The following is an 18,498-nucleotide window of genomic DNA, read 5'->3' as shown; positions in this document are numbered from 1 at the left end:
GAGTTGTTTCTTATCAGATGTAAGACTGTGAGGTATCAAAAAGGAACTTCCTGATGGCAAAGAAACTTTTTGGAGTTTCTAACTAGTAATTTTTTTTGTAGTAAATCCTTCTTCTATGTAAGTTTTGAAGTAAAAAACAGCATCCACCACAGAACACTACTGCTTCAGAAGTGAAAGTAGCAATATTTACACACTAGGTTCATATAGAAGGATGGATAGTCCATGCAAATGAAAATTCTTAACTAAATTTAAACTCATAGACAGCAAAAGTCACACAAAAAATCAAACCTACATCCAAAACAAAAAATTCTTACTGCTAGAAAAAGTGTCTATGCAATCTATGAGGGTTTCTGATTGTCAAGATAGCTCAACTGCCACCCAGAACACCCTAAGTGGAATGGATCTGAGAGCAAAAAGAAGCAAGGACATTACCTCTCAATCATTGTCATTACTAATTCATAGAGCATTTGGGAAAGGGAGAACTCCACAGAAAATCAAGCCCTAACTAAACCCAACCCTGTTTTATTTGAAGATTGCTATCTGAGATGGCATGGCTGCAGGCATACAGGAAACAGCAAGCATTTCAGAATATCCACTCCCATGCTGAAAAAGCAAGGTGCAGAATACATGTTTGTTTAAACACACTTCTAGCTGGTTCCTTAAACTGCTACTCCAGCACCATTCCTTCCATGTGAAAAGCTGCTTACAACGATGAGGCCAGGGAATCTCTCTTATATTCCTATTAATTAAGGTAATGATTTGCCATCCACAAGAAGGTAACTTACAGTGGTGTAAAATATCCATCTTTGTTCTGTGTCATTCAAAACTCAAAGTCATTTAATTATTCCACTTCCAGAAGAGAGTAAAGGTTGAAACCACATTACTCTTCAGAGGTGATTTCTGAAACTAGAAATTCTAAAAGTGAAAACTGAAATACTTCTTTCTTAAACAGTCACATATACATAAATTTATTACACGTTCTTTAGGGCTTGATCCAAAAAGAATGTTCTCCCTGTGGCTGCTGGCCCATATGGAAGCTCAAAAAAGCCTTTGGGGTTCTACAGCTGCAAGAGAGATTTGCATATTAAGAGATAGGTGAGGCTGTTTTTTGGCAACACCTTTTTTAATTAGGAAAAAAAAAAAAAAAAAAAGAATAGATTGTGATTTCATTCAGGTCTTCTTTGGAAAAGATTCCCAGAATAAAATTTGTGGCCAAAATACAACGGGAAAACCCATTCCAGACTAGCAATTTTGGATCTAGGGATTCACCAAACCATGCATCATGCAGACTGGGACCTCATCTTCAAATATCATGGGCTAATATGGGGAAGAGAAGAAGGCAGATGGTGGGGGGAATGAACATTGAAGAGACAGTTTCTCAATCTCTGTCTAAAAATGTCTCACCTCCCACATTAAAAAAATGTAATATTCATTAGCACACAGGCTTGATTCCGAGTCATCTTCATTCCTCATTCAGCCCTGTCTGAGTTTGAGTCTGCAGAGTTTATATGAAAGCTATAAGTTTATACTCAGCTAAAGCAAAGTAAATTCTACAAGGAAATAATAATAAAAAAGAGTAGGTCCCATTTACTAGAAAACAGCTGTAATAATTTCTAAACTCAACTGCTTGTATAACAGCAAAAATCTGAATGCACTTGTCTTCCCTGGCCAATAAAGTTCATAATCAACTATTTGACGATGGTTAGGTTTTATTTGCACCTTCAAGACATCTTTTTTATTTCCCAGTGCTAGTCAAGAATAGCTCTTATTTTCTGAAGGGATCTGACCAAGAGAAAACTGCTCCTTCAGCTATATCCATAAGTCAAAAGATGAAGCATCAACAGTAACTCGTATCAATTCCATCAGGAGATCTTCTGAGGCTCAAACTCTGTTCCATTGTCCATCCTATCTTACTGTCATATTAACATAACATCTTACTCTCTCAGTATTTTTATTTGCCACCCTTATTTTAGCAGTATAAAAAGACTGCCTTGAAAGACTTGAGCACCCTGGCAACAACTGTACACAAATATTTTAATGCCAGTGTATAAGTGAAGCCTGCCAAGCTTCAATCTCATGCCAGTGACTAGTAGCAGGTAACTTTGCTGATGTCTAACTATTTTGGCTAGCAGGCAGTAAGGAAAGAAAAAATAAAATAGAAAGAAAGCCAGAAAATCCCCTAATAGAAGAACTGACCAGTAAGGATGATATTTCCGGGGATCACATTCTTATGGGTGGTGTAAATATCATTAGTTCATAAATGGTTCTGAATGTTTTTCTCTTTTTACACACCGTCATGAATTTCTTATGCCTAACAGATGAACTCACTGAAGGAGCAGTTCCTCTGCCTTCCATATCTATCAACCCACGGCTCTGCAGATACTTTGTGTCACACAAATAGTAAAGAAGGCTCATTTCTTAATTTCCTTAAGCTAAGCACTTAGGAGACAGATAAGGTCATGGCTTCACTAGAATTCACAGGTAGCAGATAATACAGAATTACATTGAAACTGCCATGTTGGGTCTTCTTCCTTCTGAAACTTGCCTTCAGCAGTAGCTGAGTAGATCCCCAGACACAAACAGGGGTTGTTGCTTGCTGTTTTTTGTTGCTGTTTTGTGTTCTTGATTTTTGTTTGTTTGTTTGTTTTCACTATGCTCCACTACTTTCAATTAAAGCACTAACTGATCCAGTTATGGCTTGGTCCCAGTTCTCCCTCTGAAGCCATGTAAATTTTTAACAGCTAACACCACATAAACCATTCTAGGTGCTTAGTGACTGGTCTGAACAACAACAGTGTCCAAACTCTTTCAGTTCAGTTCAGCTCAGCTCATCTAGATGTCAGCAGCAAACATAACAATCTCTTTGCAGAAGTGACTTTTACAGCCCAGCTCACAGAAAATCAAGTTTCATTCTTTAGAAATAAACCCAATGAAAGTTATTGAAAAATAAAATTTAGAAGAGGATATCTGTGGATCTTGCTACAAAAGCTAAATACCGCTTTCACCACGAGCTACACTAACTTAATACTTTATTATGCTATCAAAACATTCAGTGTATTTTTAAGAATATATTATAAAGAATTCCAGCAAGGGCTCTTAATGTTCTTTTGTTTGGCAAGTGACATTACCATGGTTAAGACAGAAAATTACCAGACACCCTAAAGAATGTAGTAGTCTCGCCAAACCTAGAAAAAAACAGTTTTAACACCAGCAATCTCACTAACTACAACTCAGTTTCCAGTCTCCTCCTCCTTGGCAAAGTCTTTGTGAAAGTAGTGGCATCCAAGCGCTAACAGCACCTATGCCTTGCCAACACCCTGGCTTCTTGATATGCAGGCATCAAGCCAAAACATGTTGAAAGAACAGGACCTTTCCGGCATAGCCAGTCCCTCTGCTCCTAGCCTGATATAAAAAACACACCTCAGAGTGTATGTCCTCTCTGGGACACTGACAGAAGTGACTTCTGGTCCTAGTAACAGTTGTGAAGTTTAATAAGAACAGGACAGCAGTCCTTTTATGCAGGCAAGATTATGGGAGGGTGACTTGCATCTTATATCCTTGTACAAGCCTAGAAACTCTGTAGTTTGCAGTCCACAAACCTCAGTGCTTCCCCCCTGCCATTTTAACTGCAAAACAGTATCTCACAGGGAAGCTGAATGATAATAGAAGTTCATATATCCTCAAATAGACAGATGACATCCAATTATGCCACTGTCTCTGCTCAAATGAAGGGTTTCAATGGAAGCAAGGCACAGCTTGCATTTTCTGTCCTCCCTTGGCTGCAGATAAAAGGAACAGTACTACCAACAGTAACTCCAGAGTATGAGAAAGTGTTACGCTCAAATTACAAGCATAACGTTTCATGATAAGTCCAGCAAAAGATTTCTCTGCCACTATCTCCTGCTGTCTCCTGGGACAATGGAGTTCATCAGACATTGCAGTAACTGATCTTGTCCTGCAACACTGCAAAAAAGAAAGCCTATAAGGCTCTTCAGCTGCCTGCCATATAGTCATGTTGTTGGTAGCAAGATTACCCCTGTCTAGACTAACCTGGAGTTGAGACTGAGGGTTGATGGGGCTGGACACAAGAAGATGTGATCCTTACTAGCGAAATACATTCTTCTACCCTCCTGCATCAAATGTTGAATGGTGTTTTAAAACAGAATTTTAAAATAGTTAAAATAAGTTTCCATGACTGGATTCCAGCTTTTCAAACTGAGGCTACAAAGGACCCTTCAAAGTGATGATATGTAATGTATTTGGCTTTGCTTATATTTACAAGTATAAATATTTTAAAGCAAATTCTCTAAGGTCAAATGTTCCAAGTTTTACAAAATTGTGTTTCCCTGTGAGTAAAGATTTCAGTTTTGTTTTAGGTGTAAATTTGCTGAGAATTTAGGGATTTCTGGGAGGGGTTTAAATCATTATCCTACATAATGTATGCAATGTATTTAATAAACAAACAAACAAACAATAATAACCAAAGACACTTGAAGAACAACTTGACAAATTTTTTCACTTGTTCTGCCCTCATAACTCCAAAACATATCAGCAAACTTCAGGAAATTTATTGCTGCTCTTTATAGTAAAATAAAGAAGATTTTTGTATAATGAGCTACAGTGGTTCTTCCACTGTTGAGTTTTCGGTTCCAACATACATGGCACATTCCAAAACATATTGAGAATGCTTTGTTCATATCCATAGTACAAAACTGTATAGCCACAATCCAGGCTGTTTTACCTAATGTTTTAACAAATCCAGAAAAACCGCCACACAGAGTGGTTTATTTTCCATTTAGAAAAAGCAAACAAAGCTAGCTGAACCTTATTAACAATAAGTATTTGTTTCTGAGAGCTTAAATGTGAAGACACAGTGTGATTTTGATGGCAGTAGTCAGTCCGTACTCTTTAAAAAGTGATAGTATGAGGAAGTCTGTTACATTTGTTTGTCTTACTCTGAGAAAATTCATAAAAAAACAAAAGACTTACAAGATTTACCAGCACTGCCAAATTGATTTAGAAGAATAACTCCACAAAAGCACAAAGAGCTTTCGGCCTAAACAGTGTGAAATGGCAAAGCCTGGTTTTGATTTTCTCTTGAATTTTTTATTTTTAGAGAATCATTGAAAGGACTATTTCCATGAACTCACTAAAATATCCCTCAAAAAAGTGCCAAATGTCACTAAAATTATCCATTAACAGTGTGCTCAAAAATTGCTCTGAGATGATATACTTTTACACAATATGAATGTATTTATATTTTTAAATGCACATGGAAAGTGAAATTAAAGGAAAGAAGTTGTTAGGACACAGACTTAGAGGTTAGGCAGTGGTGCTTTTTCTGAGATAAAAGGCTAATTGCAGTATGTGAGGACTTCTGAAGAGTAAAGTTATTTGGAGATCTTGTCTCCTCACTTTTCAGCCCATCCCCACTTTGAAAAAACATGAACTGAAAGAAAAATTCCATATATTAAATGAATTTCAATGAATCAACAATTGAAGCATTGCCAGTTTAAAAGAGCTAAAGTAATCACAGCTTGTCCTGATTATGTGTACCTACCAGCACAAAATATGTTGCTGATCAATTATGCTCTCTTTAACTATTAACAGTAGTATCTTTGTTCTCAAACAATGTTAGATTGCACATGTTCTGGAACTTATATTTACCTGGTGGATTCTTGGCAGGATCATTGTGGCTTGGACTTCCTGGTTGTCCAGAATCTATAAAGAAATCAAAGAAATGTTTTACTAATTTATTTTGAAAGTATCTCACATCCTTTTAATACCTTCCTTGAGTATTAAACTAATACTTAACTTTGTTATTTAAAGGTCATTTCCCTGACTTTCTACATGAAGGTATTAGTGAACAAACACACTACGTGTTACCCATTTTATGCAGAACCAGAAACATTGTGAAAGATGCAATGATCCTAACAAGGGAAACTCATAGATCACTGAACAAAGACAAAACAGTCATTCAGGTAAATATTCAGGATGTAAACACATTTACAAGGGTACCTTTTCATTCCCTTTCCCTCCATCCCCCAAATACAATATTGCATAATCAGAGGAGCAGAGGTAGCTTCTTCTCAGGCAATGACCAGAAATATGGACTGTATCAGGCAACTAATGGAGTTTGCAGAGATGAATCCTGTTTCTTTAACCTTTGCTTAAGCACAAAAGCCTAGGATGCTTCCACAGATTCAGATTTGCGCTGATGATATGGCTGTCCATTTTAAAACAATATAGCCTTTGTGTTCCTAGCTTGTAAGAACTGCTTGTTGTGAAATAAAGGTTATGTAACATAAAAATATTAAAAAACAAACTCAGTATACTTCAAATGCACTCTTGATTGATGCACTTAATGAATCAATATGAGGGTGAAATCTGAGTCTTTGTTCTAGACAAGAAATGATATAAAAGTAATTGCTCTTAATACGATCCTCCTTTATCTGTACTCCCACACCAACAATAACAAAACCTTGCTCTGCTTAAAAAATTTTTGTAACAAATCAAGACACGACACTTTTGTACTCAAAAAGTTTAAGAAATTAAATGAAAAACAATCATTAATAAAGTATATAAGTATCCAGTATTGAGTGGGCTCAATTTAAAAAAAAAAGCCATTGATTCAAAGTGCAGCCACGTTCATTAGTAGCAGAGGACCACCAAAGAACTGCATCACAGTACTACAGAAATTCCTACTGCCAACTGAATCTGAGTGAAGACAGTTATTGCATGTGTTGCTGCTTGCAGTGTTAAAGAGAAAATATAACCACAGAGAGAGAGAGAGAAGGGAGTACATATCATCAAATACTTGTCCTTCTGTCCCCTTCTTAAAGCCAGTATAGCCTTCAACCTAGAAGGCCATTTGCTACCCAGAGTTCATTAAAATCTGTTACCATTTGCTATGTAACTTAGCAACATAGCTCGACATACGCACCTTTCAAGTAGTTTAAGACAACACAAAATTAATTGTACAGATAATATTACTGAGATAGAAATCACTTTCCTAGCTCAAATTCTAAAGATGAGAAGTTCAGAATGAAAATACACCTTTGTGGCCCACAAATTATTCACCTGAACTATCTTGAGCTGAAATGCTGAACTCTTCAGAAAAGAAAGCATTTGGGGATCTACCAGTACTGGAAAAACAAGGCATGTGTAAAATGCAGTTCCAAAGCTATTAAAAACACAATTAAAGTTTACAGTACAGAATGAAATCACTCTTTCACAAAATCTACACTAGAAAGAAAATTTCACACAGAATTTCTTCTGTTTTCTTCAACCTATTGTAGGAATAATGAAGGATGGCTCCTGGCCAGATTTTGCACCTCCAAAAGTTTGGGAACTTGGACTCCTGGGCACTTGTTCCCACTGCACAGCAACAGGGGCTCTGGAAATTCTTGTCACCATAGCTGGTCAAGCTTACTTTCTAAATCTTCCAAAAACTCTGATATGTTCTGAATATCATATCCTTTGCTGAAAGGACCTTAAGGAAAACCTTCCTACTGAGATGACCGTCTACTTTTATGTTTATTGCTACATAAGTTGTGAAAAGTCCAGCAATAGTAAATGCTGCATTATCAGACCTTTTGTTGGTTTTCTTGAGTCAGTTTGCTATAACAAGACTGACAGGACTATCTTCTAAGCTGCCAGAAAATTTTCTGGAAATAGTGAACACTATATAACTATTTAAGTATGTCTATAACTTTTCATAAGATGCATCAGAACTTGTTAAAAAATTAATCCAAGTTAATTTTAAAATTGAATCAGCTTTAAGAAATGTTAAAAATATGAATTTTTTTTGCACATAGACCTTTATGTGAACAAATATCTTTTTCCTTATTCTACACAGGAATAAGAGCTTCATTATTGAGAGGGAGAATTAGTATATTTCAAACGTATTTCAAATGTATTTTTTGCTTCTGTAAACTATACAGATTATTTAAATTACAGAGAGGAATAGTTTTACACAATAATGGTCCACAATAATGGTTAAAGAGCAGATAGTTAATGAAGTACCAATCTGACAGCAGATGCATCAAATGAGGCTTGGACAGCAAAGTTTCGGGTGTACAGAAATTTGAAACTGGATTAACATAGCCTAATTTAAAATAATTTTCAAAGATTTCTCATGTTAAAATTCACTGAAAAGCTGAACAAAGTGAAGAATATTTTTCATTTTTTTAAAGCAATTTGTCAACATGGATCCACAAACCAGTAGTTAAAAGGTTGATGTTATTTAAAATAACTATTTTTCATACTATAGTAAGAAAAACTTAGTAAGGAAATTTCCAGTTACAGAAATAGATATTTAGCTAATTATTATAATTTGCCAGTCAGATTTAACTTTCCTTCATGTTAAGTTCTGATCAGATGGATTCTACTAATGTATTTGGGTCTCAGTGATCTCTAGAAAGCAGTGAATTATTGTGCACTGAATTTGAGAATCAACCTATGTAAGACTTCACTTAAAACACACAGAAGCATTTCTCTTGATGAAAGAGAGAGGCCCAAGATGGCCTGTGGTCATGCAAATCTCTTAGTGGTGTCAGTAACTATAATGCACTCTGTTTCTGATTTTACTGGATTTAAATAGCCTCACAAAGAACAGGAGAACCATGATCATTACTGGAATAAATCATAAGAATAACAATTTATAAACAGAACACTGAATGAAAAGAGAAATTGGAGTAATGTTCTTCTAAAGGCAAGTGAAAGACAAGTTTTAGGAAAGCCACACAATGCAAGGAAGCAACAGGCATGTTAAGACACTTTAAATCTCTTTGTCTTCTGCACAAGGTCATTAATTTATTTAACAATATGAGCACTGGATTTAAAATATTACTTATTTTTCTTCCGGTGTGATGGAGAAAGACATAAAAATCATTCATTGTCTAGCTGGCTTTTTATCCAAATACTTTATCATCAAATACTTCTGTTCACAAAGACTTCCTGAAGTAGTTGTAAGTAAATCTATACAACCAGTAGCAAAACAAACTCATTACGTAAATTTGATGAAACTGAAATTTTCCAAATTTAGGTAGTTCCCAATTTTATCTCCTCCTCCCCTCCCCTCCCCTCCCCTCTCCCCTTCCCAGCTCTCATGTTTTTATTTCCAGGAGTTAATCTCAATAAGTATCTGTCTGTAGGTGCAGGCATCTCTCACCACCTCTGGAGTTAAATAAAACTGATTGTTGAACCCTGCTGGTAGTGAGAAAAAAAATACAAATTTCCTATGCCTTACATGGGGAGAAAGAATGCCTCATTCTCAGCTACATTAAGTCAGAGGGAAAAAAAGCTGATGGTTCACAATTCAGTTAGGCAAGATGTTTTCTCACTTTGCACCTCAAAAAAGACAGTCATCTTCAACAAGAAGCAGAGGAAAGTACAAAGAACATCATTATCCAGCAAAGACATACAATTCACCCTGCTGTTCAACAGTTTCCAGAGGAATTTTTAGTATTCTCTGCCTCAGATGTCTAATTTTTTTTTTGCAGCCATTAAGAGAAAATGCATGAATTGAAATGTAAGCTATGCTATACTTCCCTCGACTCATAGTGTTCAAGGAATTTGCTTTTAAGTTTCTGCACAGTAGTATAAAGATGAAGTTCTTGAAAACAATTAAAAATTAAAAAAAAAAATGAGACATGCATTATTAACTAATTATCCTTGGTTCTCATACTGATCATATAAACTTTCTCCATGATTCCACTTTTCATTTGCCCTTACACTCATTTCACTCAGCTTACAGATACTAATCCATCATTTATTATAATATAAATACACCCTTGTTAGTCCATGAATTGCATATGGAGAGGAAGAGATGAGGGACCATGAAGATGTGACACCATGTATGTATTACTTTGGTGCTGGTCAAGACATATAAAAAAGGCATCTTATTTGGCAAGTGACAGAGTCATGATCACAGCTGTCTCACAGACAGTAGACTTTCAGCATTACACTGCCACCCAACACTGAAAACTCAAAGAAAATGGTTGTAACACAGGATAGAACAAGAAACCTGGAGAAGTCTCCCTGCCCAGAGCAGCATAGCTGGGCTTGAGTCAGGACTTTTCAGGGCTTCACCCAGCCACAGCAGAAAACCCCTAGTCCGGATACAGCCCAACCCACAGCCAACAGCTCTCTGATGGCTGAGCCATCATGCTGGGGGAACAGCTTTGCAAATCATCTCTCCATCTGTCAGAATCTTTCCAAACATTGTTATGGTAGGAAAGGTTTCATCATGACCTAAAAGAACCTAATATGGGAAAGCAAAGCCTGCAGGATGAAAAGTCACATTTTTTTCCAAAAGCATATTCTTCATTAGCAGTATGTGTTCTCTGTCATGACACTCAAAGTGAAATTCTTCACACCACAGAAGTTACTTGTTTTTTAAAATGTTGTTTTGGTATATTTATTCCAGAAGTAATTCTCTATTCAGCAGAACTGCTACCTAGCAAAATACTGTTGGATTGGATAAGTATATACAGTGCTATCTCCAGATTTTTATGTGTTCAGTATTTCTACAGCTGATACTAAAAGAAAAGTCTGTAGAAGAGGTGGAACAGAAGTCAGAACATGAAATTAGACATAGCAGAGCGGTGATAGGAACTATTCTGAAGGCCAAGTGCTCATCTTCCAATGGCAGCCTGCATGTGTCACATCAGAAGCCAGTGGGGTACAGTTACAGAGGCCTTCACTGTTTACCTGGACACAGTGCTGCCTGCTAACATGAATGTACCGTAAAAATGCAGTGAGAAATATGACAGACTGTTGGCCACCAGCAGTTATGAAATCTATCTCTTTCCTATTTGCTTGACAGATTTTATCCCAAGCAGGCCTTGCAGGTCTGAAGGCACATTCAGACAGATATTGCTGGCCTGGGAGAAGAAACTGTTCAATTTTAATCTTCAGTTTGAGCCTGTTTACTTTGGAGTGGGGGCAAAAACATCAAGAACAACTCAGTTATCAACCATCCCATTCCACCACACTCCCCCACAGGCTCCAAGAATAGACAAGTTCACCCATATCTGATGTAAAAGGAAGATACCCCATGTGTTTAGTCAGAAAGCCTGTCCTTGTGGGATGTGCAAGTGGCAGAGCTTCAAGGAGGCAGTGATGGCAGCTCTGCAGCTGAAATGGTTCCACTTTTGTCCCACCCGGTGACTTGGGTAGCGCAGGTCAAGACGGGCTCCCACCTCTACCTCCTCTTTTATCAGTAGCTCAGATCTGCTGCTGCCAAGTCACCAACCAGTCATTGTCAAGACTGTTAACTTTTCTTCAGAGTGTTTTAATTAGGTAAATAAAAAATGGTAATTAAATCAACATTACGTAATGTGTTTCTGATTTGTAATCTCATTTAAATTAATTAACTGACTAAGCCCTTGTTTAGTTTTTAAACTGCCCTAGTTAAGAACTGGAGCTCTGGGAGTAAATCCAGTTTCCATACAGTTGAAAGAAATTCAGGGACCTAAAAGCACTTTTTAGAACTTAAATAGCAATAAGCATGCTCAGCATTTCAGATTTTTGTCCCAAACACAGATTTATCTTTTTAATTTAAGTTCCCTTATTTGCTTATGTAAAATAAATCACAACACATATTTATTCAAAATATTTCCTTTACAATTCATAAAGACCATATGTTGCTCATTTTGGAAACCTAACAACTTTCCCCAGCTGTGTTGTAAGATAAGCTGTGCCTTGAATATGTACATATTATATCTGTGTGTGTATATGTTTGTGTGCATATATATGTAAACTTTTTTAAGTTTTAAAGGGTTTATATTTTGTCATGGCCTGAAACAACTGTTTCCAATACTTCATAATATTAGCTGAGCTCTTTTTTGACATGCACGTTAAGAAGAGATTTACATAGGTATCTTGCCACATGTGGGTGAATGTGAAAGAATGAAGTTTCTTTCCAAAACTTGCTGGATTCAGTAGGAAAAGATGAGATATGAACACTTAATTTTATCCATCTGGAAGACACTGTGGATACTAGCTACAGTCAGAAACATTCAGAAGTTGTTGTTGGAAACCGAGAAACCTTTTACATTAAGGTATGCATCACAAAAGGCTTTTATTATAGATTCTTCAGAAAATGAAAAGCAGAAGGTAAAACATAGTGAAAGACTTATACGGATGTTTAGAGAAGAAAAAGTGATATGACAAAAATGTATCCATGATAATGTTCATATCTAAATGAAAAGAGTATAAATTTGCTTGCTTAGACATTCAGCCAATGAATAAAATAGCCACTTCATTATGTTGCATTACATTGTGAAAGACAAAGCTTGACTCTCATTTTCACACACTAGATCTAAGAACTTCTGCATGAATCCTGGTTTCATGGAATTCAGCAAGGATTTTACCACTGACTCCCTGGCAGACAGGATTTCATTTTCTATTGTATTCTAGAGCAGTAAAGCAGAACGAGTTCAGGGAGATAAAATGTTTTACACTACACAAGGTAATATTTTTAGACACAGAATAATGATGACATGATTATGAAAAAAAAAAAAAAATCAGTTTTGTTCAGTATGGGTCTCGGCCAAGGTTGTTAAAATCAACTGAAAGTTGCTCCAGAAAGATTTGGATGAAGCACTTCATGGTAAATTACACACAATTGAAAAGCACAAAAGAAAGCATTGTACAATTAATACTGTATGGTAGGTCTGTGTTTTCTCTTTTAACTTCATTCCATCTTCCACTAAAACAAACGATATTGAAAACTGGATTCTTCATCATTCCAGAATGTTGCACTCCTGAGCTACTTCACAGGTCTAAACTATCACCTAACAAAAAGCTCGTAAAGTGGTCCATGAACATCAGCAGACGCTCACGAGGCCTCTCTTATTCTAAAGACCAAGGTCTCCTAAAACATTAAGTATGCTACTACACTATACACTAACTATAGGACATAATCAGCAACTAAAGTAAAATGCTTGTTATTTACATACCATGGAAACCCCAAAATTAGAGCACTTCAGCCAAGAAAAGCATGAGTTAATATCTGTGCCAGTCACTATGAGTGTTCAGAAGCCCAAGACAGAATGAATGTATTCTCCTGGAAAGGAGGGAAAGACTGACTGAATTGAACAACCTGAGCTTCACTGTAGTGAAGATTTCTAAATACCACAATATTTACTGAGGAATTTTCTAATTTTGGTCTAGGTTGCACAGCACTTAACAATTAAGTCATATTTCCTTTTTGGTTAATTTCAATAAGCTTTGGATTATTTGCTTGTTTCTTATTTTGGTTGGTGGGTTGATTGATTAGTTGGTTTGAGGGGAAAAAAAGTTGGTGGGTTGATTGATTAGTTGGTTTGAGGGGTTTGTGTTTTTTCAAAATCTTGTCTATAACCTGCTAAATATTTCTTTAGAATGCCATTTGGTGTCATATTTGTAATCACTGAGATATTTGTTAGCTAGCATAATGGGCAGGAGAAGTTGAGGCCCTAAGTGGAGTATTGTGTCCAGGTCTAGGGTCTATAACTCAGGAAAGATGTGGAGTTTTTGAAGCGGGTCCAGAGGAGGGCAAAGATGAACGGAGGGCTGGAGCACCTCATGTGAATACAGGCTGAAGGAGCTGGGCTTGTTCAGTAGGGAGAAATCTTCAGGATTCTCTCTTTACAGCTTTCAAATATTTAAAGGGAGATTATAAGCAGGAGGAAAATCAACTTTCTATTTGTGTCATGGAGAGTCATTGGAGAAGGGAAAATGGTTTTAAATAAAAGGAGGGAAAACTTAGATTAGATATCTGGGGGAAACTTTTCATTGAGAAGGCAGTGAGGCAGAGTGGCACAGGCTACCCAGAGAGGTTGTGGATTCCCCAACCCTGGCACTGTTCAAGGCCAAACTAAACAGGGCCTTGGGCAGTCTGATCTAATGCTTGATATAGCAGCTGGCAACCCTGTCTGTGTCAGGGGGTTGGAACTAGGTAATCTTTGAGGGTCCTTTCACCCAAGTGATTCTATGATTCTATGATTTAAAAGAGATGACATGCAAGAATACTGATGCAAAACATTATAGATCCTTAAATAACATATTTTTAATCAAAGATCAAGTTTATGATATTTATGTCTCAAACAACATTTTATACACATAATTTGTACGTTGTGTTACTGCATTCTTTAAGAAGTAGATTTAATTCCATCTGCTGTAATCTAAAAATTCGGAGTTAAAATATGTGCTGTCCATGTTCCCACACACATGCTATTAAAAATAAGTGACAAAAGAAGAAGTAAATCTACCAGCAGGCACTAAGTAGGTTATGTACAGGAATGGCTGAGAAAATCACCCTACACTTTTAATCTAGTGGTTCATAAATTCAATCAGAGTTGCATGTGCACTCACAACCACCATGTTTATTTTTCAGCATATGTAAGTTGATGAGAAATAAACAATGGGAAGATAAAATGTATGGAGTGTTTAAGAAACAACTATAAAAAAAAGTTATGATCAATGTGTTGATCTGACTAATTTGACCCTTTACAGCAAATAAAAATTCTAAGCACTTAATCATATGCTGTGCCATAGAAGCATGGGCATGGCTGACCCAGTTTTGATTTTCAGGAGGGAAGTTCCACAATAAAAAGGCAAGCGATTTATGTTAAAGCATGAAGCCAATTAAAAAAAAAAAAAAAGAAAAAGAAAAAAAAAGGAAAAAGCGAATCGGCTTAATCCTGGTTTTTCAAGTTCTAAAAAATCAATTTTAAAGAAGATTTTGGTGTTTGTTTGTTTGTTTCTCAAAGATTCCCTATATATTATCAGCAGTACTGCCACTTCGGTGATATTGGTCAAAGACTTTCAAAAACTGTTTAACCCTGTCTGCACATGGTGACATTTTTTCCAAGCATCATTCTGTCATTTGGTGACTACAATCACATGGGAGCATCTGTTTTGTAATTCTGTAATTTTTACTATATGTTATATAACAGCACATTCATTTATGCTAGTTTCTAATGAATTAGCATCATCTACAGGGGTGAAATTTCCCTAAGGTATTACAATGTAAACTGCAGTATGGGAACCTTTATTTAGAAGTATGCTTGCTGGTTCCATATTCAGCTACTTTTGCTCTTTGTATCTCAGTTATTTTCTAAAGCTGGTGAACATTCTTGTAATCCCTAGGAGTATTATACACTTGGAAAAAGGATACTACATTTTATCTGAAAAAATCAGATGTCAATGGCTATAATGTTTTCTGCAAGGAGGAATTCAGTGACACACCATTGCTTCATAAGCACTTCATGTCGGTTACCGTTTTGTCAGACTGCTCCTCTGCTGCCCTCACACTGCAACAACATGTAACGGAATACTGGTGGGAAGATTCAACCTCAACTGCCGTACCACCATCCGCATCTGACATCATGGGCCAACATAATAAAACAGGAGGCATTACTTTCAGAGCAGTTCTCAAAATAACCAGTAGTTTGGGGCATTATGGAGGGGAAAGTCTAATGTGATAAACATGTTACGTCTCTTGCGTATTACTGAAGGAACAGCAACAAACGTGAGCAATAGCAAATCACAACAGCATTGATTGCAGAAAGGTTTCAGATTTTTAGAGACTTTAAAGCAAAAATCAGTAACCTTATATTTACACTAGCCTTCTTCTGGGAACACTGCTAATAATTCTTCCTCGTCTTGTTCCCATATATCAGGTTCAAGATATAATTCAGCATCTTTTCATGTATATTTAAGCACTCAGATTTCTGCACAAGCATAACGACTACTCAGCAAAAGCTGGCAACTCTGCACTGTATTTTTCCTGGAGAAATATATTAAACTCCCTTGACCTGAAGTAATTAGATGAGACGCAGTGCATTACACAAGAGTTGGGGTGCATGCACTGTAATTGCAGAAGACCCTTTTATGATTGACTTCTTGCAGGTGACAACACTTTAATGGAAAACTGCAGGCTTCTCAGGTTTTGACTAACTTTTCTCTCTTCTGGCTGTCCCTGCCCTGCACTCACGCATACAGGCACACGCAACCTGTAATCTTCAAAAAAGAAACATCCCTGTAGCTCCCTTTCTAACTCAGACTCCTTCCATTGTGGTTGCTGCTGAACACTTCAGAGCAATGTAAAGTCAAACTGTCTGTGTTCTTTGAGCAACTTGCCATGGATTTGGAAAAGTGCAATTTCAAGACTAGACTTCATTCAGAGCAGCTTATCTTTCCATAGCTCAGGTTTCTAAAATTTGTATTGAAATGCAAATTAGACCAATTGCCTAGTTAGACAATAATCTTTATAAACACTTATAGCAAGCAAATCTCCTAAGCCCCAAAATGCTTTTATGTTTTCAAGCAGTTTTCTAGGAGATGCTGTACATCTGAATAAAAACAGTATTCCTTTAATGTCTACTTAAAAGTGAAGCATGAATAACAATAGAGTCTTTTCAGGACAGCAGTATGATATCAGTAACAGCAAGAACATGAGAAAATCCAACTCTCTCATGAAATTCACCTTGGCCTAGGGCTGTGTTTCTCCACCCAGTGGGTGTGACTGACAGGCAAGCTTTCCAGAAGGCCCACTAGTCACACCTTGCTCTTGCAGAACACAGACCAAGAAAACCAAAACCAAAAACAAACAGCTCTGATCCCAGGATGCACTTAAGTCAAGAAGCCAGCTCTTTAGCCTGCCTACAGCTTTTTCCAAACCCCCTCCAACCTGAAGCTGTCCCACAGTAATGTATGTGTTTTCTTCTCTATTAAAACAGATGTTTTTTTGCATGATGCCCTTCTTTTCCACTAACACCAAAGTGCTTTCCCAAGCAGGATCTGAGCATAGGGCCTGCTGGCGAGGGCATGTGACTGGCTGGCATCAGAGCCAGCAACACCAGTGCTGGCAGCAGAGCTCCACCAGCAGAAAGCAACCGCCGGAAAGCAAGACGATGCCAACGCATTTTCTAGCCAAGTTTTCAAAAGTGAGTCTGGCATTAGCTGTCCTACATAAACAGTTGCTCAGAAGGGTCATGTAGCAAAGTTAAAAAACGCTCCATATCCAGCCAGCTCCATATCCAGTTTGTCAGCTACACGTTCAAAATCCTGTGTCCCCCCAGGAAACTCTAGCATTACTCTGTGGCTCCTTTCTTCTGTGTTAATCAGATGAACAATCAAATCATTTCCAGATGCACAGCTATTGATAACAGTATGATGTAAGCATTCGGGAGATGTAAACAGCACATGAAGACAGATTGCCATGACAATAAGAATAAAATTAAATCTTTATACAAAGTTTAGTCCACAGGTCACCACACTTTGTTAGATAGCATGTGTATGTATGGAGGAGACAGCCCTGAAAATATGAGTCTAGGAAGACTGTCAAGTTTGTAAAGATACTCCTTCCTAAAGGAAAGTAGGCTAAAACACAAGAAGTTTGGGGATTTTGCACAGCTCCCACTGTACCATACAAAACTAGACATCACAACCTAGTTCAAAGTAGGCCATGAAGTCCCTGTAGATTATAGGCAATCACATGAGGAACTTTATTAGATTATAGGAAATCACATGAGCAAAGGCATACATGAGAAACAAAGAAAAAAACAAGCAAAACAAACAAACAAACAAAAAAGGAAGATAGCTTCCCTCATAAATTTACTAGCAGAAGTGCTTTTAATAGCTAACAAATGCAAAAAACAAATCAACATGCTGATATAATTTAAAGAAATTAAAAAAAAAAAGACTATGCTAAACATATATAATAAAAATCATATGTTAGGAAATAACCTATATGCAGCAGAGAAACATTAAAAAGAAGGGCAGTTATTATGGGGCATAACAAGAGGTATGGTTTTGAGGCAAATTCTCTGGATTGTACCTTTCCATGAGACTGGCTGGAAAAAGACATGGTAAACTGACATGTCTGAACTATGTCTTAAAAAATACTTCATCCTAGGATTCATTATTTCATTCAAATGCTCTTCCAGACTGCTGAAGTACATTCCCTTAACATCATTTGCAGGCTCGTGACTGATACCGAAATGATTTAAATCATTAGAAAGCCAAGTTACACTCCTAGCTCAAATGAAGAATTCCTTACAATCTTGAAAACTGTAAGAGGGAAGCTTGTGTCAGTTGGGAAAAAACAACCCCTTATTTCAGGGATTACATACTGATTTTAACAGCTTCTACTTTCTGTCCCTGCTAACAACAACAAAAAAAAAGCAAGGTTCTTTGAGTATAAATATTTGGCAGTCAATTTATTTTTTAAACACACACTAATCTAGCCACAGTCCTTTCCTCTGAAAGGCAGGTTAGTCAATTTTAAGGTTGCATAACCAACATTATCAATCAAGAGCCATCTGTTAATATCAGAAACACCCAGGAGAACACTTTCTGAAATACTCCACAAAATGAAGCTCTATGAAAACACTGCAGTCAGGTTTCATTTTCAGGTTCTTGAGAAATTAACTATACTCACCGTAGTACAAAAGAACATTCAGAACATTCACCAAGAAGCAAAGAAAGATGTATAACTGCTCAACT

General features: G+C 36.9%; 1 protein-coding gene across 8 annotated transcripts in view; it reads right to left on the bottom strand.

The window, feature by feature from the left end:
• The window catches only part of NFIB (nuclear factor I B), a 174,450-nt gene that overhangs the window by 69,457 nt on the left and 86,495 nt on the right, over positions 1-18,498 (bottom strand). For all 8 annotated transcript variants that reach the window (XR_010622727.1, XM_065745500.1, XM_065745501.1 and 5 more), the window contains exon 3: positions 5,668-5,721. Coding sequence is in view for 7 of the 8 variants with exons in the window: in XM_065745500.1 (XP_065601572.1) it covers positions 5,668-5,721 (54 nt within the window). In the remaining variant the exon portion in view is untranslated. The remainder of the gene's footprint in view (positions 1-5,667; positions 5,722-18,498) is intronic.

Source organism: Cyrtonyx montezumae, unplaced genomic scaffold (genome assembly GCF_038088225.1).
Source record: "Cyrtonyx montezumae isolate F1298 unplaced genomic scaffold, pur_monq_1.0 scaffold_36, whole genome shotgun sequence".
Taxonomy (NCBI): Eukaryota; Metazoa; Chordata; class Aves; order Galliformes; family Odontophoridae; genus Cyrtonyx; species Cyrtonyx montezumae.
This window is presented reverse-complemented; position numbering and strand designations above follow the sequence as displayed.